Raw genomic sequence first — 24106 nt, 5'->3', positions numbered from 1 at the left:
TCTTTTCTCTCTCTCTCTCTCTCTCTCCCTCTCTCTCTCTCTCTCTCCCTCTCCCTCTCTCTCCCCTCTCTCTCTCTCTCTCTTTCGGTGTCCTATTACAAATACAGATACAACCGAGCCTCTTTTCACATGTTCGCTAAGTGCTTCCATTCGACGTTCGCAATGGAAAACGGCGGCATTTTGCCTCGAATTTCAAGGGGAGAATGCCTATGAAGAGATTGTGCGAAAAGAATACGATAAGCCAAAAAAGAACAACGAGCTTTTACATCGTAAGAGCAGCGAGCACAATTAGTAGTTTCTCTACAAAATTAGAATGCGGCGGCGCACTGTTCGAAAACATTCAATTTTTTAATGTTTGGACAATAATAGCACAAATGGAATTATTCGATACCCTTCTTTTCCTGTAGCGTAAATATAAATTTATGAATATTGCAGTTACATTGAGAAAAAGTATATCTAAGAAATAAAAAAAATATTTATTTGATGTGCCAATAACATTTATTTGTATTAATATAAAATATTTTTCAAGTACGAAAATATATATTCTCTTAAAATTTTAGCTTTTCATGAAAGCAACTGTTTATTCTATTCAAATAAAAGAATTTTGATTTAAGTAAATATGTTATTAGTACCCACCAAATAAATATCTCTTATTTTTCAGACATTTTCTCTCTCAGTGTAAGAGACGTTCTTTCACAGAAATTTAAAAGCAGAATATTATCAAGCTTTTATATCAAAGCTCGTAATCGCATATATGTGAGCATTATTTGCCCTACATTTGGATTTAAGTCGAAACAAAAATGTTTCATTAAACTATTTCTCAGATAATACGGAATTTATGAAGCAGATTCAAGTATGTAAACAATACACTCCACACGTGCATCGATGTATCCGCCATTGATAAGTAAAGGAGTTGTACGAATAAATCGATATCAGAGAACTGGAACAGCCGATATCATTTCGCGGCTTGGAGTTAGAAAGGTAAATGTCCTCTATCTGAACCCACGACATTTCCTGCCTTCACTCCCAAGCCGCAGAACGATATTGCTTGTTTTACTTCGGGAGGTATCGATGATGTGCGTGGGACTGATGCAGCAATCGACCCTTGACGATAAAAAAAAATGTCAAGGATAACAGTCAAAATTTTTCAAGTGCATTTGTATAGACAGGTTTGGCATCCCGGTAATAACACGCCCAAACTGTATACTCGCGTCTGTATCTCGAAGCAAAAGCAACCAATATCCGCGCTTCTACGCGAAAAGAATTTTAATAGCAAAAATTCCCCTATAAAGAATTTTAATATATTTTATACTTCTATAAAAGAATTTTAATAGCAAAAATCCCTAAAGAATTTTTTAACCGAGGAACAGACATTCTGCAGAATCCTCTCATTTTATACAAGACATTTATATTTTAGGAATTAAAGCGTGCCGTTAGAAAATTTTCCATGTTTCTAGTGAAAAACATCAAAATAAATGTTTCAAGATTTAACAGTTTTCACTGCCAATCGTAAATCTTATTCTTTAATAAATAAATATCAGTTGCTCGATATAATTAGCGTAAATGAGAGCTATTTTGCAACGTCAATGAGATCTAGCAATTTTTCACAATTAATAATAGAGAAAATAGACATTAAGTCTTCTCTTCAAAGTACAGATATATCATTCTTAAATTGAAGACATTTTCCACAAGCGGAAGACTGATGACTACGTATTTCCAGAGTGCTGTCGCATATTGAGAAAATGCCTTCAAAGATTTGCAACAGGGGTTTACGGCGTAATGTCCTTACGGGATTAACTCTACGTCGGATCGTTCACTTCGTAACTACTTAAGCTATCTAGAAGTACTCTTTTACTTGATCGCACAAAGGACCCGTATTCTCGGTGTGAGCGGGACTTCGAGTCCTTTTAAGGTATCAAGAGAGAGAAAAAGAGGGAGGAGAGAGAGAGAGAGAGAGAGAGAGAGATAGATAGATAGATAGATAGATAGAGAGGAAGGCAGCAGAGCTTGGTGAAATTCCTCTCGAAACTTTCGCGTTCTCCCGTCGCAAACTATAGCCGTATAATGTTCCACACGTCGCCGTCGCTACATCAAACTTCTGTTTGACTTATTCCCCGCCGATACGCGTTACTCATGTTATTTCGTCAGATTAATACCCACCCCTGTGAAAGCGTTGAGCTCGCTCCTTAAACCGTCTCTCCCGTTACATGGAACTTACAAGCGTCATTGCTTTAATTATTTTCCACGCAACTCTACTACTCCCGTCGACATCCGTCCGCACGTTATTTGCACTTATGCAAGCGACGTCCTTCTCTCGCGCAAACGAGTGCGAGGCTAATGAAGCGTTTAGCAAGAAGAGAAGAGGAGGGAAAAAATGTAAATTAAGCGTAAGCTTATTTCCCCTCGATAGTTCCCGGAAAACGTGGCGAGATGCATAATTCACATTACGTATATAATACGCCGTGGATTTTCTCACCCGTTGTTCATAGACTCACCGGCGACTCGTTCTACGATCGAGAGATACCGGTTGAACGATTGTTAAAAGCCACACGAACAATCGAGCAATGTCCGTAACATGCCGCGCGATTATAGTTTACTCAAGCTAATAACGCTGCGTGTAAATAACAAATATTGACATTCCGCCTCCGTGTAATCTCGTATCCGCAAGCACGTCAATCAATATCTGTCGAATTTTTAATTTTCACCATTTACATACAACTCCACTCACTCTCTTCCCAAAGCCTACCGTTGCACGCGTGATCGAAGTGTATTAAATTTTTATTTAACCTATTTTATATACGTACACACACACACACACACACAGAGAGAGAGAGAGAGAGAGAGAGAGAGAGAGAGAGAGAGAGAGAAAGAGAGAGAGAGAGAGAGAGACATACACATATACACTCGATATTGCATTCCGACAAAGTGTGTGTGTGTATATATATATATCATATATATTCGTTAGAATGCAATATATCGAATTTAACTGGTAAATTCGGAACCTAGGGTTCTGATTCGGTTCCGCCAATAAAAAAAGTTCTCACAAAATCAAATTTCGGAATTAATTTGAGGTGGGTTTCATCTCAACGGAAATGAATTTGCGCGTCAGATTATTTTATAAATCAGCCATTGGCCTGTTTACATTGCATCGACGTTTTGTTGATATCTCATACATCCCGAAGTAGGCAGTTAATTTCACTGGGGAATTCTCAGAATTAGCATGCAACCGCAGTCTATATACGAGATCGAATCTCTCGCTCGCTATTTATCATATTCTATACAGCAGAAATGTTCAAAATACATCACGAGGTTATCCTAGAGATGTTGCGATATCCCAGTGATATATTTTGAACATTTCTGCTGTATAGAATACATTTCTACTGGTCGCACAGTGCGAAATTTGCGTGACGCGCGTGATGATTGTATCCATAGAGCACGGACAAAATGTCTTTTAGTCACTTTTAGCAAGTTTCGCACTGCTTTCATGCTTTCCTGGCGTGCACTCACTCACGTGGTTCTCAGATGCAGCACGTGTGGTTGTCGATTTGTCCGTCCGGGTGCTATGGAGCCGGCCGGCCTGTTTGTCTGCCTGCCTGCCTGCCTGACGATCCACCTGACCCGGCTGGCGTACAGGTCACTGCCGCAGGCGAGAGAAGCAGCTACTCCGTTTTAGAGTAGCTCTCCGACCACGACGACGTTCGACATCACGCACCGCAACGTCGCGCCGTGCATTGCGCGTTCGTTCCGCGTGCGCTTATCCGGCGGCCGTCGCTGATTTCTCGGACGTTTCTGCCGGTGGATTCGTAGCGTGTCTCTCGTTGTCGCGACGGACAACGCGGGTAATCGCCTTCGAGTCCTAGCCGACCAGGATGACGGCCGTTCGTCGCCGCGGGAAATACCGTTGCTTTGGCAGTGGTTCCGACATAACGCATACGGGATTCGCGCCACTCGCTGCTGCTGCTCCTCCTTCTCCTCTTCCTCCTCCTCCTCCTCCTCCTTCGGCACTGTGCGCGGTACTCAACGTTTTCTCTCCAACTGAACATTCCATCCGGTTGCCGCTGCTTAAACCGTAACCGCTAACACCGCCGCGAGGCGCCATTGTCGCTGCCTGCAAGCGCGTTTCTATGGCGCATGGAGTCCTTGAGTTCGACTCGCAAGAGCTTTCTTTTCTAGTAGTCTTACGCTTTCTTCAATTAAAATGAGACAGGTGTGTATGGAGGAGTCGGAGAAAAAGGGAAGTTACAAGAGAATCGAAGGAGAAAGTATTAGAAAGCGACATTGATCGGAAGGTAACTCGCGACTTTATCGACGTTCAGTTATTGACTTGCGATATGTAGTTTGTATGCGTCATGACAGAGGGCGTGCAGCGTTGAAAGTCGCGTGTGAAAGCCCTCATTCAAGAACAATCAAATGAGTTTTCTTGATAATTCGATAGTACGGGTACGTAACACAAACAAGTCTGTGAAAACTATTGCGATTTTTTTCACATGTATCCTGGATAAGAGAGTGGAGTAGCAGTAGCCGTGTTCATTCGGTAAATTATAATATCGTATATAAAATTGAAAAATTTCCGCTTGCCACATTCGTTTCTCTTCAATTTCGAGCGAGGTCACGAGATTCTTGTATGCGTATTAGGAAGCAGAAAGTTTGATATTGTGTCATTCTGTCATTGTTCATTCGTTCATTGTTGTATAAAATGTAAATTGCAATTTAATATAGTACATTTATCCACTGTAACATTGTTAACAAGTCGAAATGCCGCTTTCAAAATCTACTCATGCGAACACAACAAGTAACCTAATCTCCTTCCCATTTCAGTGAAGTGACTTTGCGAGTGTGTAAACAACCACCGAAAATGAGCTCGCATCACCACTTGAATCCATCATCTGGCGAAATAGATCATATTCACTTTGTCTCTGAAGACGTCGGCGCTTTGTATCGCAGTGAAGACTATTCAGATGTCACATTGGTGGTGGCGGGTCAAAAATTCAATACTCACAAACTTATTCTTGCCGCACGTAGCGAGTACTTTCGAGCTCTGCTGTTTGGTGGTATGAGAGAATCCATGCAAAATGTAATAGAACTGCCAAGCGCTACATTGCCTGCATTTAAAGGTTTACTTAAGTATATATACACTGGTCGTATGTCTCTCACCAATGAACGTGATGAGGTGTGTTTCTTTTGAACTAAACTCAAATTGCTAAAGAATATATGGAGAATATTTTGTTCTCATACAGGTTCTTTTTACAGGTGATCCTTGATACCCTTGGGCTGGCGCATTTATATGGTTTTCTAGACCTTGAGGCTGCTATATCTGACTATCTCAGAGAAATACTTAGTATAAAGAATGTATGTTTAATTATCGACACTGCTTTTTTATATCAGTTGGAATTCCTGACTAGGGTTAGTACTATACACACTGATTTCTATAAGCACAAGATCTCATAAAAGATGGCACTACCTTTACACATGGTTTTGTATATCTTGCATCAGATATCCTGTACATTCATACTATATTATTATATATTTTACTATTAGGTTTGCCTCGAATACATGGATAAACATGCACCTGAGGTTATCCAACATGAAAACTTTTTACAATTAAGTCCAGAAGCTTTAAAGAAATTAATTTCCAGAGATTCCTTCTATGCACCGGAGATAGATATCTTCTTGGCAGTAGAGATGTGGGTCAAAGCCAATCCTGATGTTAACGCAAGTGAAGTTTTATGTAAGTTTTACCTGAAAAACTGAGACGACAGAAAACTTCACACTAATTACGTAGGAAATTGTTTCTCGATAAAATCAATTGGTTTTCTTATAGGTTATAGCTTATGATTTGCTGAAAAAAGATGGAATAGACTCAAAGCAAAATAACAGAATTACTGAACTACAACCAGTTAAACACGTAAAATTCAGGCTATGCCTGTATTGTTTGGGAACACTTGGGAATCAAAAATCTTATAGAAAAGTTAATATTTTTATTGATCGTAGGAGAAATTTCACATGTTTCATATGTGACTTATATGATCCTATATATAAATATATACTATATCATAACTCTGTCCATTATTTAGCTTTGAACTTGTTACATTTTTTGATATCAGGAAGTTATAAGCTACAACATATAAGAAGATAGCTGATTTTATCAGGGAAACAATTTCTTATATAATTAATTGTGGGTTATTTTCTCTCTGTATTGGATTGAGTATGTATGAATTATTTCGAACTTTGCAGCTCAGTTAAGATTGAGTCTAATTTCGATCACGGATCTTTTGAATGTTGTGAGGCCAACTGGATTGGTTTCGTCAGAAGCGATTTTAGACGCGATATCTGCGCGGACGCAAACGCGCGATTCGGAACTCGAGTACCGTGGCCGTTTACTTGTCGATGATAATGTTGCTCATTCAATGCACGGTGCTCAGGTATTACAAGGAGAGATGCGTAGTTACCTGTTAAACGGAGATGTCCTCAACTATGATATGGAGCGTGGTTACACGAGACACACTATAACAGAGTCGCCAGAACAGGGCATCTTAATTAAGTTGGGAACGCAATGTATTATAAATAGTGTGAAAATGTTACTGTGGGATCGAGATATGCGATCGTATTCGTATTACATAGAAGTATGTCATATTCTGCAATGTAACGTTGAATTTTCATCTTTAACGAACCGATTTTTCATCCCATCAATTTGTTTTCTGTTGAAGGGATCCATGGATCAGAAGGACTGGGTCAAATTAGTCGATTATTCGGATTATTTTTGCCGCAGTTGGCAATATCTATATTTTGAACCAAGAGTAGTTCTTTATATACGTATCGTAGGAACAAATAACACAGTGAATAGGGTAAGTCCTTCGATAATATAGAATTACTTTTGTTCGTTTTATCACGTTAGTTCGACATCTAGTGAAATGTTCCTTGTTATTTCGATCGCAAGGTTTTTCACGTTGTCAATTTTGAAGCGTACTACACAAATCATACTGAGAAACTTAGCGACGGTTTTGTTGTACCGACGCGAAATGTCGCTGTTACAGAAAAAAGTGCATGCGTTATAGAGGGTGTGAGCAGGTAAATAGACGAAATATGCTATATTTCAAAGCTATATCGAATACATATAAATATATGTTTCTAATTATTTAAACATTTATTTAACGATGTTAACTAGAATACGTAATAATTTATTGAATGGCGATACGTCGAATTACGATTGGGACAGTGGTTACACGTGCCATCAACTGGGTTCCGGGTCTATTCTGGTGCAATTGGGACAACCATATATGCTACATTCTATGCGGTACAGTTTTATGTTTTATTATGTCGTTCAAAAGCCATTCCATGTGAGATCACTCGATGTTAAATTTATTGCTCAACGTTCTCACGGATAATCACGCAACCATCGTTGAGTGATTGCGCATAGAATGGGCGTAAAATTCGCACGACGCAATGTACTCACACATGACTATATTCACAGATTATTGCTTTGGGACTGCGATAATCGTTCGTACTCGTATTATATAGAAGTAGCGGGCAACACCTGGGACTGGTCAGTAGTTGCCGACAAAACTAGAGAGTCCTGTCGATCTTGGCAAACAGTATATATTGATCCACCTCGTCCAGTTGTTTACATACGTATAGTGGGGACACACAATACTGCGAACGAGGTCTTTATACCTGATTAAATTAGTTATTTATATATGTTATTATACAGGATGTAATGTACAATTAGCAAACAAGGGTTGTGCTTCCAGGTGTTTCACTGTGTACATTTTGAATGTCCAGCACAAGTGGATGATAAATCTCCAAAATCACCAGTACAGCGATCAGTATCATCGATATCGCCGAGTAGTAATAATAATCCTTTGCCTCCCCCACCTCTTCCCGAAGTAGCTACGGAAGCGGTTAATTTCGACGACGACGTTCAAGCTAATTAAAGTGGGCGGGTAAGCACATGATAAGAGATACGAGAGTGACAGCGATAACCGCTCTCGTTTTTCTAAGTTAGTCGAATTTGGATGAACTCTGAGCGACCTCAATGCAACTTTTAAGACTGTCCAATAATGACCGTTAAATGTAAGATTATGATTAGTCTTTCTGTTTTCTTGATTATGAATATTGTAGGTTTTTATTGTGCCTTGATGACTTTAGGTGTAAGGAGGAATACATGGCGGCTGCCAATTTTGTAATCACAGAAGAATAGAAATTTGATGTTATCACAAATGCTAGTCGGCGGTTTAACGAAATACATTATTTATTTTGGAGAATTTTTTTGTAGTTCTTTTTTTATGAAGATTGTTTTTCTTTTTGAAAATGAAATTTATCAGCAACGTTCTGCTTATATGTTAAGTATAATTATGTTTTATTTTAACATCACTTTATTTTAATAATTGTTTTTTCAATTATTATACGCGAAATAGTATATTTTTGTCGTTCCTTAATATATTAAATATGTAAATAGTTAATTATAATTACAGATGTGTTTGTTTATTGGAATATTTGGTACTTTTGCGTCTGCCAAGTTTTACATAATACCAGAGGTACTAAGACTTAAATTAACACATCGAGTATGCAAAAGTTAGGAGACTATCCTATTTATGAAATATGTAATAAGAGTCGAATTTTTAATGTTCGTATGATAACAGTATTTAGAACGATGTTTAATTGCAGTATTTTTAGTTTTTATTTTTTTTTATCGTATTTGATATAAGTGAAATTTTATAACATGAAAATACTTGAATATATAAAATAATATATCTTTATGAGGAATTAATCAATGTGATTAAAAATTGGCAACTGCTATAGATCACCGTGTACGGAGATCTTTTTTCTATTCTACATTACCAAATACTTTGTAAGTACGCGATTACTCAAAATACCAATACTCTATTAATATAATGGTGTCTGGTTCTCCAATATTTCTTCTTTTGTAAAGACTTTTATTGCGATTTTGACCTTTTGTACATACGATGTAAATTATTTTTCTAGTCCGCATACGTCGTCCGTTTGAAATATGATAATATCCTGAGAAAATTTAGCTGTGTAAAAAGTTTCATTGTGCTGCGACCAATAAAATATTCTGATATTTTAGTGAATTTGAATTATTGTTGAACATTATTTTAATTTCTCTTCGGTTGAAATTCATCTATCCAATAATCATAAGCACAACTTCCAGTTATAAAAATAATGGATAGGTGTTAAAGAGATTCTCGCAAGAGATTAAAGACTTGAACCACTTCTTGGATTATATCTCCATTAATATATAATTTACCAAAGTCGTTACTCAAAGGCCTATCGGTAGGCTTCTGGTCGTACACACCAGAAGCTACTAATAAGACACGACACGAATAAGATATCTTTAATTGTAGAAAAAATTAAATTTTGTTATTTAACGAACTTTTTAAATTACGCTGGAAAATTCCAATATATTTATCTTCTGTATACATGTGTGTATGGTCGTGAATAATACAACGGTTATGCTGAAATGTATTATTATTATTATTATTTATATCATCGCTACATCTACGATCATGTGATTAACATATAACAACCGCAAATACATGACATATTTAAGCTGTTCTCTTATTTACAGATAGATTAAAACTAATTTAAAAGAAAAAGTACATTGTAGATTGATTAATACCTAAATTGAATTCAATATTCGAAGTAATAATTTCTAGTATAAATAAAGTTGGGTTTGTATCACTTAGGTATCAAGTAATATACAATGATTACGTTGAGAGACGCGAAACACCAGGTTTAGCGCAGACGATTTTTTAAAATCAATATGAATGCTTCATGTGCACACGGTTTGGTGTTACACATTACATGTACAAGATGTGTACACATATAGAGCGCTGGGAAGAAGGAGAAAAAAGGAGCAGGGAAAAAGGAAATAAGAGACAAAAAAGGGAAATTCAGAAAGAGTGATTGATTGAGCATAATTATTATATAACTTTTTTCTTATCTCTTGCGATCGTTGGACCCGCTACGACGGGAACGAGATCGACGACTGTGACTACCGCTGCGCGAACGTTTTGATCTGAAACAGAATGCGTCATTATTGCTGGAACAACAAGACAAGTAATTACGTAAGTAGTATATAGAAATTTAGTTTTTATATGGATTGAAAGTGCATGAAACATTAGCATATCACTAGCAAATACAATTTTTCGCGTTGTTTTTAGAAAGACGTAAAGGATCAGCAAACCTTTTTCCACGACTGCGACTTCGGGATCGCGACTTTTTCTTGTCCTTATCTCTGCGATCTCGGTCGCGATCGCGCTCGCGTTCACGCTCCCTGTCGCGATCGCGATCGCGATCGCGATCACGATCTCTGTCGCGTTCACGATCGCGGTCACGATCCCGATCACGATCGCGGTCACGATCCCGATCACGGTCTCGGTCGCGATCTCTGTAGCCCAATCCTCCGCTTCTCCTGTCCGATCTGTCGCGATCTCTGTCACGGTCCTCCCTGTCTCTGTCTCGTCTTCTATCGAGCAAGGATTCGCGTTTCTCTTTGCGCCTCTCCTCCACGGTCTTCTGAAGCTCTGCAAGCTTCTCACGGATCTTGATGAAGCCCAGATGCAGTTTGCCACCAAAATGATCGGCTAAACGTCTGTCGTTGTCATGTATGCCAAGATACGCACTACACACTTCGCATACTCTCAACTTCTGCTGTTGATAACTTGATGCTGGCATACTATTTCTGTATTCTTGCTCTGCTTCGTTCTTCTTTTTGCGCAGTTCGTCAATCTCGCCCATCAGCTTCATGGACTCTTCGACGAAGCCTTCTTCGCCGAGTTGTTCGGCTTTGGCTAGTTTCTTACCGATCTCTTCGGCGAGCACGTGGACGTTGTTCGCCTTCGCCGCCACCTCTGCGCTCAGCTCCTCCTGCGTTTCCGCCAAACGCTGCTTGGCCTGCTCCGTACGGCGATCACAGTCGGCGATGAAGCTTTGAAGATGCTCCATTGCCTGGATATTTGAAAAGACAAACGTTATGTAAATTTGAGGACACTTAATGTCCACTAAAGATTAATCGTTAGAACAGTAATGTCCGAAATGTTTGCAATTTTTCAAACTTTTGTAGCAAAAAATAACTGAACTATTCAAATCGCACATTAGGTCTTTTACTTTCAAAGTTAATAATGTTAATAAGCTGATAATGATCGTAACTTTAAAGAGACGATACTCACGTCGATGTCGTAAAAGTGATCTTTCTTCTTTTGCGCAGCCTCGTAGTCAGCCCGTAGGGCCAAGTCGTGAATCTGGGGGCATTCTCCCAGGTCCATGCGCTATGACATTTACAAATCGAATTGTATTAAAGTACGTTCCTTCGTTTATACAGGGCCTTATAAATTCTACGCATATCATCATTATTATGATTATTCTAGTTAGACCCTCCCCAGCTCTGTATTTACGAGATTTCTTATTTAGCAAGAATAACTTACTCGGTCGCGTTGCCGCGACTAGAAATTTGCTCGAATAGATAATCTAAAAGGGGGGGAGAGAGAGAGAGAGAGAGAGAGAGAGAGGGTGGAGGGAGGAGAGGAGAGGAGAGAGAGAAAGCAGAGAGAGCAGAAGAGGGAGAAGAGAGAGAAATAAAAAAGAGAAGGAGGCAAGAGAGAGAAGGAAAGAGATAGAGACAGATAGACAGATTATACACGACAAAAATTTTCGAGCTTGTAACGCCTGTATACTCTTAGGATGAAAAACAGTCCAATAGACATATTGTCTCTTTCTTTCGTTTCATTTCATTTGATATATATATATATTTTTTTTACTTTTAACGGAAACGCGTCAATTTGTCTTCCTGCACGGATTAGACAAAATGTACGATTGAGGCGATTCAACGATCGTCAGTCGATCTATAGTATGTAGTCGCGTGGTATAAAGTAGAAATACAGTTTGTACAGATAATATAGTTTGTTGTTTTCACTTACAGGGTGGCAACAGTTCTCCGCCTGACACGAGAATGCGATGGCAATGAAGCTATAATCAGCATACACCTTAAGTTCATAATGTTCACTTTTCTACGAAAGAACTTACAGCCTATAATGGTTGATTATGCTATTTACGTACGGCACGAATTCTCTCTTACGTTGGCTGCTAAACGGATTTAGAAAGATACGGATTCAATACGTACACACGTCCAGTGTTGGAGGAAATTTTTCTAATGGAACTGGCAACGTCGTGCTAATCCGCCTAATCACACACGTCTCTCTGCGTCATGCCAACTCTCAATTTTTCTCTTGTCGACACCTCGGCCGTTGCAAATTGCCAAAGGCATCGCGATTCGCGCGAAACGGTAGAGGCCCCCCCGGAGGACTCGAACTGCGGCGAAAAAAATCGATATCTCGACAGGATGACGCGATGCGTTTTGTTAAAGACTCGCGCTGTTAAAGACGCCTCATTTATTTATTCAAGTATTTATTTATATCCGTAGTCGGAGACGCGCGATAATCGTTAAAGAGAAGACGAGGCACACGTGCGAGGGAAAACGCCCGCCGCATGAAGCTGCATCGACCAACTCGCTCGTTTTCTTCGAAACGTCGAAAGCCGGAGAGAGAGAGAGGACAGGAAGACAATCGAGATTTCTTCCGGTCTCCGACGGAACATCGTTACCGTACGCGCGTGCGCGCGCGAAAAGTTCTTGGCAATTCGCAAAGTCTTACTTACAGATCACTGCTTCATTTTCTTGCACCCACATACTTCCATAGGATGATATATATTTTTTGCTCACACACATTCTCAAAGTAAACTTCATTCCTACCTGCCGTAAACGGCATTATTAGTAAGAAGCGACAATTAAGACATCGTCTCATTGAATCAGTATGACGCTCTACTCACCGAATTTTACAGGCCTTTTCGGGGGGTCTGGGAATTTACATTCGGCACTCAGCCTCACCACCGTGTGGAAAATCGGTAGAGGGGCTGAGGTTACCCGCCTTTACGTATATATATATATATATGTATATCGAATTAAAATATATATGTATATAGATACGCATATATATGTATATATATATATGTATACTTAGTATTTGAATTATTATTGTAAAGGTAAATCAAATTGTAGATGTAATACGTACGTCCTCTTCTCGTTTTCAGTACTTACAGTAACGCGCGTGTGAGAGTGACAAGTACAACACGGACATATGTGAGCGGACAATACTCGCAACAATATTGTACAATGGATCTGATTGGAATTGCTTTTTCCAGAGACTCTGGAAATAGAACTGTAGTTACGTTGACATTAGTGGATCTGCATTGCGGTGCTTTACATTTGAGCGACTTCCGTTAGTAAAATCTTTTTTTTTCTCTTTATTTTTCTTTAAGAAATTTTCTTTTTGTCTTTCTATTTTTATCATTTATTTCTCTATTGACGTCTTTGCTTTCGAAATTTCGTGGTGTCGTGGGAAATCCTGTCGCGAAAGACCACCAAGAGTGTTTGCTACCTCACGTTTGCTACCTCTCACTGTTCGAGCCGTATTTCAAAGATGTGCAACTCTATCAATATCATCTGTTATTCTTTTTAAAACCAAGTCATATTTTCTTAGTAGGTAAGTGAGTAAGACGGTATTTGTACAATCTCGTATCAAGAGTATCTATCTGTAAATTTAAAAATTACTATCCACATGTTAGGAAGCAGAGTTTGCAATGATTTTCAGCTGGCCGAAAATGAGGACGATACCGAAAGAAGAAGCAATCATAGACACCATGTATGTATACTTTGCCGCTTTAGGAAATGCGCATTAGATATTTTTATCTTGCCCGAGTAGACTACGCATTTTAATATGTAGAATCTAATTAACGTCGTATCTTCACCGACGAGGAACAAGTAGTATGGGACGCGTGTTTCGAAATAAATTTTCGAGATACAGGGGATGCGTCACATCTACTTCGGCGCAGGGGGGAACGTATTAATCGGTCGACGATAAATCCACCCACCGTAGAGAGACGAGATTAATCACCAATTTCGTGGCGTTTTCTGTAAGAGTCGTTCCGTAAACCCTTCAAGTACTCACCGGGATCCTCCGACATCGATCAACGTCGGTAACAGACGCGCGCTCGGCAACAATTCGCATAAGTGCGCGGATACTTATGCAAATTCCCGCGCATCTGCGAACGACATTGAGAACACTGTCCGATTAAAAATTAAAGGACAATTTTCACGTGCCGCTCGGCGTTATTTCTCAAGCGGGAAACTTTCCGCAGATCAAGTAGCTTGCCTGACGCGAAAGAGGAGATAAACATTTTCCCAACTATTTCCCCGTAGACCCCGTCATAGACACGACGACTCGACACGATTTCGGAGAATGCCCGCACGCGCGTTCTTGATTTTCGTTCGATCTCTCGCGAGATGAGCCTTTAACGCTGCAAGATTACCCGCCGCATTAGTTTTTCAAGATTGTACGAAAATAACGAATGAATTGCCGAAAAAAAACGCTAAAAATAAATACAATTCGAAGTACATATCTTACTTCACTTTGCTGTCTCCTGTCTCATGTTTCAAGTGTGATTACACACTTAACTGCACATTTAACTAATCACTTTATACGTAAACGTGAATGAGACGCGGTGATGTCATAATGTCGGTCAGTAACAGTGAGTGCGACGGTGTTCCACGTGTTAAATAGAGATGCGGTAGGAGGGTGACGTGAGAGCAGTTTAGACAGCTTTATGTAGGTGAATGCGGGCGAGGCGTGGTAGCAAACACCCTCGTCTTGGCCGATTCGCACGGGATATGACACCTAGATGAGCGAAGCGGTATTAACGTTTCATTGCGTTAGCGACTCGCGTGGTTGACAGCCGCGTGCGATCGATAATCAAAGCGCGGCAGTACAATGTCCGATAATGTTGCTCGGTCGACCGCATGCAACGCACCATGACGATGCCTTTCACCTATAAGCCATACTTATACAGTCGCCTGAGCGCTTCCCAATTTTACTGCGATAGAGGGTTGCAGTGTGTATACGCAGAGTGTCCGACAAGTCATTATGCAGTAGCCGCGGTGTACAGGCAGAATTTAATCGAACACAAAAGTCCTCTAATATTTCATAAATAAGCCTGTAAAATTTTGAGTTATTGATCAGAGAAAATTGGTGAACGATCACGTGTGTGTGTGTATGTAATACGAGTTGTCATGGCCACACCTATCGTCACATGCTAATACATCAGGTCAAACTGAAGAAAAAAGTCCTCCGCCAATTTGGTAATTTGCAAAATAGAGAACATTTTCTTCAGTTTGATTTAATGCACGAGCACACGTGATCATTCATCAATCTTCTGTGAATGACAAAATTTGATGTGGTTGTTTGCGAAATGGTAGAAGAATTTTGTGTTCAATTTGTTCTACCTGCACAGTTTGTTCTACCCGCAGCTGCTCCATAACGAATTGTCGGACACTCTCGGTATATATAAGTATTCTCTCTCAGTGTACGCATACATATATATATTTAGTATGAACGGATAAAAAATTAGAACGAGCAACGTCGTTTCGTGGCTCGAGAACAGGAGAAGAATCCTAAGATCTTAAGAATGAGAAAGAGAGACAGAGGGAGAGAGCGAGACGGATATGCGGAGGACATGCCGTTTTCTCGCTTCTCCGTTCTGCACGAGCCACGCAATTCACATCAGCTGTTCTAATCACAATCGGGACTTGATGTGTGTTTGACAAAACGCCCGTCCCCGTGTGTCGCATTTCTGACGGTATCCAGTGTGAATCGATCGTGATGTCCATCCCCGAGGTCGACACGTGTCGTCGCGCGGGGCAGAAAATGGGATTAGAACGCTTCTTTACGTGCTAACTGCTCGTTCCCCCGTGATACGTTCGCTTACGTAAATTCGGTCAAAGGTCTATTATCTTATAATCTATACGATTTTCTCAACGAGCGCTCAACGATACCGAATTTGACACACCGATTGGCACAGGTGAGAAAAGGGGTGAAAATAAACGCCTTGGTGTACAATCGAACGCACAAATCTATCTAACGTCGTGCACCACACAGCTCGCACATCTTCTACCGTCTTTATTCAGTCGTTCTCTGTACGCGTGACACTTGCTAGTTTTTATTACTGGAATGTAACGATGTCTCGACAATATGTACGGAGATTCGCGTTGTTGGAGCGACGACTCGCAAAAATATTCAGTATGTATATATGTGCGCATATGCTTCTCTCGATTTCTACATTACAAACGTATCATTAAACGTATTCTACTTAACATTAAATATAAGACATATATATATATATATAGATATAGAAACTGTACGATGTGTGTTGTGTGTGTCTGTACGCGCGTGTGACGATGCATAGCGATGTTAAATGAGTGTGCATTTGGATCGCGACGAGCTGTTATGAAAGTACAGACGCTATTTTCCGTTATCAATTTAGCACCCTTTATGCCATTAACGTAGACTTTATCATGTACACGATTTGACTCAGTGAGCACAGATAAATAGACGCTATATCGGAGGAAATAAGCCGGCACAACGTAATGATGATGTAACTGTAGACTGACGGATATTTAATTCCACTATCAAGTCGCAAAATGCATATGATGCAACTGAATGCTGTATGCTGAATTTATGTCGATCTTTTGAGAAGAAATTGTCTCCGAATTTTTGAAGGAATCAAGAAATATGTATCTTATTTATAACGTAATACAAACGAAAAAGAGAATGTAAGCATGTCCCATACGAACTTGAGAAACTGCTCAATATTGATTTTGTAACTTCTATATCATTTTTCGTTTGCTTATTTAAACAATAAATGTTAGTTGTGCATACAGATTGTTTGGTGAATAGTCTTTTTGTACATGTGTGTTGTGTATATATGAAAAATATATATATGAGAAATAAATAGATATTCAACTGTTCAAAAGATACATACTGCGACAATCAGTATGATTACACGATTGTGCTAATAAATTATGTTTGTACTGATCTCATATTTTAAATATAAAAATCTTTTCCAATATAAGATTAAAAGTAATCTCAGAAATGAGTAATCAATAGTATTCATTTTACTTTTATTCACTGTGTACCATCTTTAATATGCCTCAATTTATCGGTACACTTAAACACTTAAATCCCAATCATGTAATTAAGTGTATGTGCAGCTGATCATAAATCCATAATCTTAATCAATAATAATTCCATCATTTTTTTAGTAACACAGTATCAGCGACCAAAGAAATGATCAGAGTGAATCGTGTAACCAGTATAAACAGAAGTCTTACAAAATAAAACAGATATATGGAGATAAAATATGACCTTTACTTTCTCTCCTCGCATATCGATTAAAAAATGAGAAAAAATTATTCACGTGTATGATACAGGGTGCATTATCTGCGCACAAGTGCCAATGGTGTGTCGTTCATGTGTCTCGTGTGCCTCTGATCCAGAAATTACTCACCGTCGACGACAGGATTTCATGCGGACAGCAGGCCAGCAAAAAACTCTTGCAGACTTTCGAATCGGAGTATTTCACTTGAAATTTGTTATTTTCCCCTGAAAAAAAAAACAGATCAGATTAATAATACGAACGCAGGGATACACAAGAGAGATACATAGAGGGTAGCACCATTATGATAGTCCGAGAATATGGCTGCGGAATTAAACCGTTTGCGATATCCATTGGGCTCGTTTCATGAAAGCACAATACATTTTTATCGTTAACGCGGAGATCGATGAAGAAGCAAATAAATGAGTACCATTTCGTCCTGTGCCCATTAACTGGTCGAGCATAGCTCGCATTTGATCGTGCGCCGTCATTTTCTTGCAAGTAGCAACCTCTTCAGGCATTCACTGTAGAATGAATACAGCCAAGTATGCTGACAACGGCCACGCCATCAGCCTGCTTCGAGTTATAGATATATATATATGGCTGCTGTTCGACTGCCGAATCGATACTCGATTCTCACTGTGTTGAAGAATCGATTGTTGCCGTTCGATGTTTCCAAATTTGATTAGTTCTTACGTTTGATAGTTTTACAATTCAATGTTACAAAGTTTGCATTAAAAAATAATTATTGTTCAACACGCGATTCATTGTTATGTCAGAATTTCTCACTTAACCCAATATATATTCGTGGAGAACAGCAATAATGTCATTAATTTAACGTGTCTAAAAACTAGAAATGTCAACCTGTAAAATGCTTCTCGAACAACCACAATACTTGTCGGTTTTATAAAAATATAAAATAACGGGTCTATCAGATATGGGCTTACTTACTGGACCTGTTCCGATTGGTCAATAGGCTGCCTGTCGCCATCTAGTAGTGCTGCGATGAACCTAGGTGACGCGAGTTTGAATTTCTGCTAAATAGTTCGAATATTAGCTAAACAATTTTTAACAAGTTCCCACTACGAGTCGCCACCATTCTCAATCGAGATTTAAGATTTGGGCACAACTTTTGCATAAGTCCCGATCTACAATAAGTGTAGTAAATTTTAAGCCGTAAAAAATTAACCAATCATAATTGATTATTCCTCTATAATTTCATTGTGATTGGTCAATTTCTTAAGGCTTAAAGCTTACTACACCTATTGTGATTGGAACTAACAGTGCAAGATACGCAAGGGAATCAACCAATCAGAATTCTTTATTTCCACCCTCATGCTGGCAATGAAGGACTCTGATTGGTTGATTTCCTTATGCGTTATGCAAAAGTCTGTTATAGTACAATTTCATAACAAGTCAGACATTTTTTATTCTCAATTAAAACGACTCAGCTTCAAGTAAGGTATAGGAATTTTTACTTTATTATATGTATGAAAAATGGACAAAATTCAGTGGGCGGCAACTTTGACAAAAATTATGATAATGAGACTCTGACAAAAAGGGCGAGGTTTACGTGTGGGAATGTAGAACGAATTGAAGTAAAAATTCTATACCGTTCGGCGATATTCGTTATAATTGTCGAGAAATTAAATTTGTAAAAGATTAAGGAAAAGTGCGCGTTGAATGGTAGAGAGAGAAGCACTCGAGCCGCAATACGGTCCAGTAATATAGCGCGCGGATACAGTACGGCGAGTAAAAAAATAACGTGCCGTTGCCTGTGCTTATATCGCTGCACTCTTTCTTCTACCATTTAGCGTATGGTTTTCTTTAACTTTTATTAATTCATTTCTCGGTTATTACTGTGAATTTTGTATAGAACTTTTATATTTATCTCAACTCGTTCTATGTTCCCAAAAAAATTGCGGAGGACAATCTGGAACACTCTGTGTGTATATATATCCCAGATCATCATTCTCAAACTTCGCGAGAGCGTAGAATGAATTGAAGTGAACAAAAAAGTTCCACACATACCATTTTGCGATATTCGCAATATTTCTTGAGAAAATAATTTCAGGAAATCAGGTGAAAAAAGGAAGAGTCCTCGAGCCGCTGAAGTCGCTTGAGGCCTAGCGCAGTCAGTTAGTCCAGAAACGAATGCGGCGCGCGGTAAGGGAAAGGACAAACGCCGCTGGCCGTGCTTGCATCGCTTACGTCTCGTCGCACCTCGCCAAAGCTCGCGTCGATGGCGGTTGCATGTTCGTGATTTAGGAGATCACTTTACAAGACAGCTCACATTAAAATCATAATAAGTTTCTGTGATTAAAAAAAAAATAGAAAGAGATAGAAAGCGATAGAAAGCTCGCTTTGACGCGGTGCGGCGATACAACATGACCAGCGGCGCTTGTTCTTCCCTTTGCCGCGTACCGTTTCCCATTTTTGGACCAACTGAACCGCACTAGCCCTCGAGCGACTTCAGCGACTCGAGTACTTTTCTTTTTTATTCGATTTTTTTAAATTAATTTTTCGAAAACTATTGCGAATATTGCAAAACGGTATGAGCCTTTCGCTCAATCTGTTCTACGCTCTCGTAAAGTTTGAGAATGATGATCTGGGAGACTCTTTATATACATATTTTTTTATAACTTTGTAAGGTTTTATAGGATTCTTTCAATTTCTTTCATTTTGTTATCTCATTTTCCGTCGAAATTCTGGCTAACAAATGTTCCGTACGATTTCGATAATTCTAGACGCTCGCATCGTGCCGCAATGCGCGGTTACTCTAATGGCACTGTGTTTTCATTTGTCCTTCTCTATTAACCAACTGAATGTTCGACCGCAGGCCGGTTGGCGGTCGAATTTCACAATAATCCCCGAAAATTTCTCAAGCCGACCCGTGCGGTGTCGAGCCGCGAAGTCGCGAGCCGCGGGCAGAAACCGCATGCAGAGGAGAGAGACGCAACCGGTAGCAGAGGTGGTGGCGATGATGGCGATGGTAGAGGGACAGGGACTCCGCTCTCGATCGTGACCTAAGAGCCGCGGGTTGCGGGAGCGAGCGAGTAAAGTACAGAGCGAACCAAGGTAAAAGCAAGACCGAGGGATTACCTGGCGTGGAGGAAGAGCGAGGACCTCGGTACGAACGAGCGAAGGACAGAGAGGGAGAGAGGCGGCGAAGACGAAGAAGTAGTAGGTGGACGATAAAGGTGGAGGTGATGGTGCAGGAGCAGGAGAAAGAGGCAAAGGAGGAGGCGGAGGTGGTGCAAGAGAAGGAGAAAAAGAAGGAGGAGAAAGAGGAGGAGGAGAAGGAGGAGGAGGAGGAGGAGGAGGAGGTGGTGGTGGTAGTGCTGATGTTGATAGTGGTAGGAGAACCAGCCTCCGCCAGTATCCACGTGTTCAGTGTAGTAGCGCGTTATGACCCGGATGTTAGATCGTAGCCGCAGTTTCGCGAGAACCTGCCGACCCGGATGTCCCGCTCGTTGTCCACCGGTGATCGACCACTGATGTCCTCCTGGCAGTCGAAATATGTTCAATCGGTAAGTTACGGTCGCGACATCAACATCGTCATCGTTCTCTTCGTCCCCGTCTTCGTCGTCGTCGTGGAGCTGTCGTCCGGTACTTCTGCGAGGACCACCCGCCCCGATATTGTACGATGTTAGAGGGATCAGCGGGATACTCGAGATATATAGACCGCGGGACATCTTGCGACTCACCAGAATGATATTAATGATTCGAGAAATCGACTAAACGGCAAATCACTCGGCCCCAGTACCGTTCGTTTCCCGATCCAGGGGTGAGTTCACCCTCGTGATCGCGCGGATTCGCAGCAGGATGGAATTTCCGGACAATCCGGTGGGATTCTCGTTGAAGTACGGGAGACAGCGAACTCGACTCGGGATATTCAAGTGTAGACAGACAGTGGGTGCTACCAAGCGGTCTCACAGCGCGATGACATCAAGATGTCGCGATCACGACACGACGCGCCGCGTCGCGTCCGTCGTATGGCGCGACACGCACGTGTCGTACGCGCGTGCAGCACAACGGTAACGTCAGCGTGTGCTTGAAGGATAGATGCGAGCAAGTCGACGAAAGGCGCCAGCAAACTTCGAAGGGACTTGATAAACGCCGAAATTGCGAATCTACGTGACCTGCTGCCGTTACCGCCCTCGACGCGCCAGAGGCTTTCCCAGCTGCAGCTTATGGCCTTGGTCTGCGTGTTCCTGCGAAAAGCCAACTACTTTCAGCAAGGTATGTGAACGGCGAACTTTTGCACGTATTTTTGCAACTTTCGAGCTTCGCTCACTCCTTGCGCTTGCGGGAGAATCCCGCCCGCGCGGCGGAAGAAGCGCTCGCTCGAAGATGCGACTCGAAATGTTGGCGAGAAGATATGATATTTGGATAGGTTTTTTCAAGCCGCGAGGATACGCTATGTAATTTATCAGATATTAGGGTCGAATGTGAGTTTGTGAATAATTCAAAGACGACGCGATCGAGAATTACCAAAAGTTCAACGCGTTGTATTAAAGCGCATTTATTTCGTATTTTAATATTTCGCGCAAGTTCTCTACACGATATATACGTAAGGTACATTTTGCACCCGGTTATGATTTGTTACTTCATAAAATGAGGAATGGCGGTAGGTGATAAAGCGAGTCGGCATCGGCGTATCGCGATTACTCTATCTTTAGAGTAATTCATATCCATTGGCCGAGACTTCAATGCCGGCATGCGCGAGCGTGCTGTGCAATTCGCCGCGTCTATACTTTGATATTTTAGAGCGCACGTTGTGATACTCGACGTACCGTATCAGTATCCGTTATGATCGGGCCACATTGTATAGAGTGTAGCATAAAACACGCCGAATAGCCAAATCGTTCAGAGTCCCTTGTATTCTTACACTGTAGGATTACATCAACCGCTCGCGCAATATTAAAAATTCCTTCCAACTTCTCTTGCACCCGACACATCGATCGATATCTTGAAAATGCGGACTAGATAAAGATTGAATGAAAAATACGACAAATGTTGCATGTTATCGTTGTTAATAACAACATTTGCTTATTTATTGGGAAGAATTAATATTATTAAAATAATTACAATGGTATCGAGTGCGTAGAAATTTTATTATAAACTATCTCGATAATCTTCGGGAAGGGGTGGTGGCGTAGTGCGAAATATGCGTCGTTGTCACAGAAAAGATCGGGTAAATCACGCGAAAATTATTCGTTGCTAAACGATTAGGAGAGATTAATGCACGTAAAACGCATTCGCGATGTCACATTCTCGATCAGCTGGTCATTCTCACGCCATCGATCAAAATCGGCCGCTCGACGCTGATTTTGAGGAATCTGTCATCACTCTTTTCCGTGCTTTTCGTGCACGCTCATCAATCCCTCGTCGCGCTCTCGTAATCGGCCGGCGGCCGCTCAAACGGCGCGGAGGAGAATTTCTATTCGGCCGGGAGTCTGTCGGGTAACCCGGCTGAAAGCTTCTCGTAGACGTAGTGAGAGACGGCGGAGAATCAGTGAGAGAGAGAGAGAGAGAGAGAGAGAGAGAGAGGAAAAAGAGAGAATAAGAGAAAAGAGGAGAGAAAGAAGAGAGGAGAGGAGAGGAAAGACGAGGCGAGTCGAGTGCAAAGCAAAGCGAAACGATGCAAGAAGGCAAGATCGGCGCGCGTTCAAACTCAGCGGAGTCTAAGCGCGAGTTCCGGGTGATCCGCTGACCTGTCGGCCTTTGCAACAACACTCTCACGCTCCTGTAACCCACACTCCCCCTCCTCCTCCACGCCGTAACGCGTCTCCTTCACTTCGTCTCTCTCTCTTTCTCTTTCTCTCTGTCGTTCCTTCTCTCGCCGCCCGCCGCAGCCTCCCTTCCTCTCGCGTTCCTCTTCTCTTCTCTACTCCTACCTTCGCCCCCAACCTTCCCCTCTTTCTCTATCCGTCTCTCTCATTCTCTCTCTCGCGCTCATTGTCTCGCGGTATCGGATACTATAGTCGCATGTAGCGCCGTTAGTAAACGCTGCCGTGCTGCATTAGCATACGCATTTTTCCTTACCCCTTTCTCTTTCTTTCTTTCTCTCACTCTCCCTCTCTCTCTCTCTCCCCTTCTCTCTTTCGTTTGCTCTGTGCACATCTTTTTCCCTTTACTTTTTCGGGGAACCCCCTAAGCGAGCAGAGTGCGCGGACGATCGCGCGAAAAAGCACGAGATTGAAATGGGCATTTCTCTTCTCGGTATGTTGGAGGGCCCAGCGCGCGTGCCCCGAGCGCGATTAAGGCCCGAGGAGACGATGAAGCGTAAGAATAGCGCACGAAGCACGAGGAATCGATACAGGATGCCTCAGTCATACTTGCGAGGAGGATAGAGAATCATGAGAGAAAGATCGAGGCGAATAAAAGAGTAATTAAATTTAATCAACATCGATGGAAATTAATTTCGATTAAGGGTTGGTGGCGTTTCCCAGATGGTCACGTTGCTCTATTTTTCTTTATTAATTTTTTGCGCGTCCCTTTCGTCGCGTGTTCTCTCGGATACTCGCGCATATTTCCAGGATATCGATCGTGAGTGCGGCTGAAAACAACTTTTTTACGGTTGCGATAGACTCGCGAGCTTATCGAGTGATAGCGTTCGCGCGTTTTCTACATAACGTGAAATAGAAATAAAAGTAACGACGCGCCGCCTATCACACATATGCCGGCAGTAAACCCACATTGCAATACGTATTGACACCGATTTACCTCTTTTTGTTTGGTTTTTCTTGCTATTGTACACATATAGAAAGAGAAAGAGAACGAGAGAGAGAGAGAGAGAGAGAGAGAGAGAGAGAGAGAGAGA

At 41.0% G+C, this 24106-nt stretch overlaps 4 protein-coding genes across 5 annotated transcripts in view; 2 read left to right on the top strand and 2 right to left on the bottom strand.

The window, feature by feature from the left end:
* Positions 1-4022, bottom strand: part of LOC116841273 (diacylglycerol kinase eta) — a 38924-nt gene extending 34902 nt beyond the window's left edge. The window contains 1 exon segment of the mRNA XM_032809009.1: positions 3512-4022. The gene's annotated coding sequence lies outside the window, so the exon portion shown is untranslated.
* Positions 4023-4387: 365 nt separating this feature from the next.
* On the top strand, positions 4388-9095 carry LOC116841312 (BTB/POZ domain-containing protein 9). The gene is made up of 10 exons (XM_032809097.1): positions 4388-4534; positions 4819-5170; positions 5251-5403; positions 5539-5728; positions 6235-6623; positions 6708-6845; positions 6938-7068; positions 7166-7294; positions 7472-7661; positions 7749-9095. The coding sequence occupies exons 2-10, from the start codon at positions 4856-4858 to the stop codon at positions 7929-7931; spliced, it is 1818 nt and encodes a 605-aa protein (XP_032664988.1). The 5' UTR covers positions 4388-4534; positions 4819-4855; the 3' UTR covers positions 7932-9095.
* A 373-nt stretch (positions 9096-9468) lies between these two features.
* Positions 9469-17865, bottom strand: LOC116841313 (putative RNA-binding protein Luc7-like 1). Of its 2 annotated transcripts, none has more exons than XM_032809098.1 (5): positions 17711-17865; positions 17413-17507; positions 11190-11288; positions 10205-10968; positions 9469-10036 (listed from the first exon to the last, which is right to left on the bottom strand). In XM_032809098.1, exons 1-5 carry the CDS (start codon positions 17799-17801, stop codon positions 9958-9960), a joined length of 1128 nt encoding a protein of 375 aa, XP_032664989.1. In that variant the 5' UTR covers positions 17802-17865; the 3' UTR covers positions 9469-9957. The 2 variants fall into 2 exon arrangements, with proteins under 2 accessions (XP_032664989.1, XP_032664990.1); XM_032809099.1 differs by having other exon boundaries at positions 11190-13232; positions 17711-17764.
* A 2934-nt stretch (positions 17866-20799) lies between these two features.
* Positions 20800-24106, top strand: part of LOC116841409 (neuronal PAS domain-containing protein 4B) — an 8306-nt gene continuing 4999 nt past the window's right edge. Inside the window, exons 1-2 of the mRNA XM_032809303.1 lie at positions 20800-20810; positions 21341-21522. Of these exons, the coding sequence (XP_032665194.1) occupies positions 20800-20810; positions 21341-21522 (193 nt within the window). The remainder of the gene's footprint in view (positions 20811-21340; positions 21523-24106) is intronic.

The sequence above is a fragment of the Odontomachus brunneus genome, unplaced genomic scaffold (assembly GCF_010583005.1).
Source record: "Odontomachus brunneus isolate Ranch 3 - 2012 unplaced genomic scaffold, Obru_v1 Obru_scaffold_015, whole genome shotgun sequence".
In the NCBI taxonomy this organism is placed as follows: domain Eukaryota; kingdom Metazoa; phylum Arthropoda; class Insecta; order Hymenoptera; family Formicidae; genus Odontomachus; species Odontomachus brunneus.
Note: the sequence above shows the minus strand (reverse complement) of the source record. Positions and strands in the feature narration are given on the sequence as shown.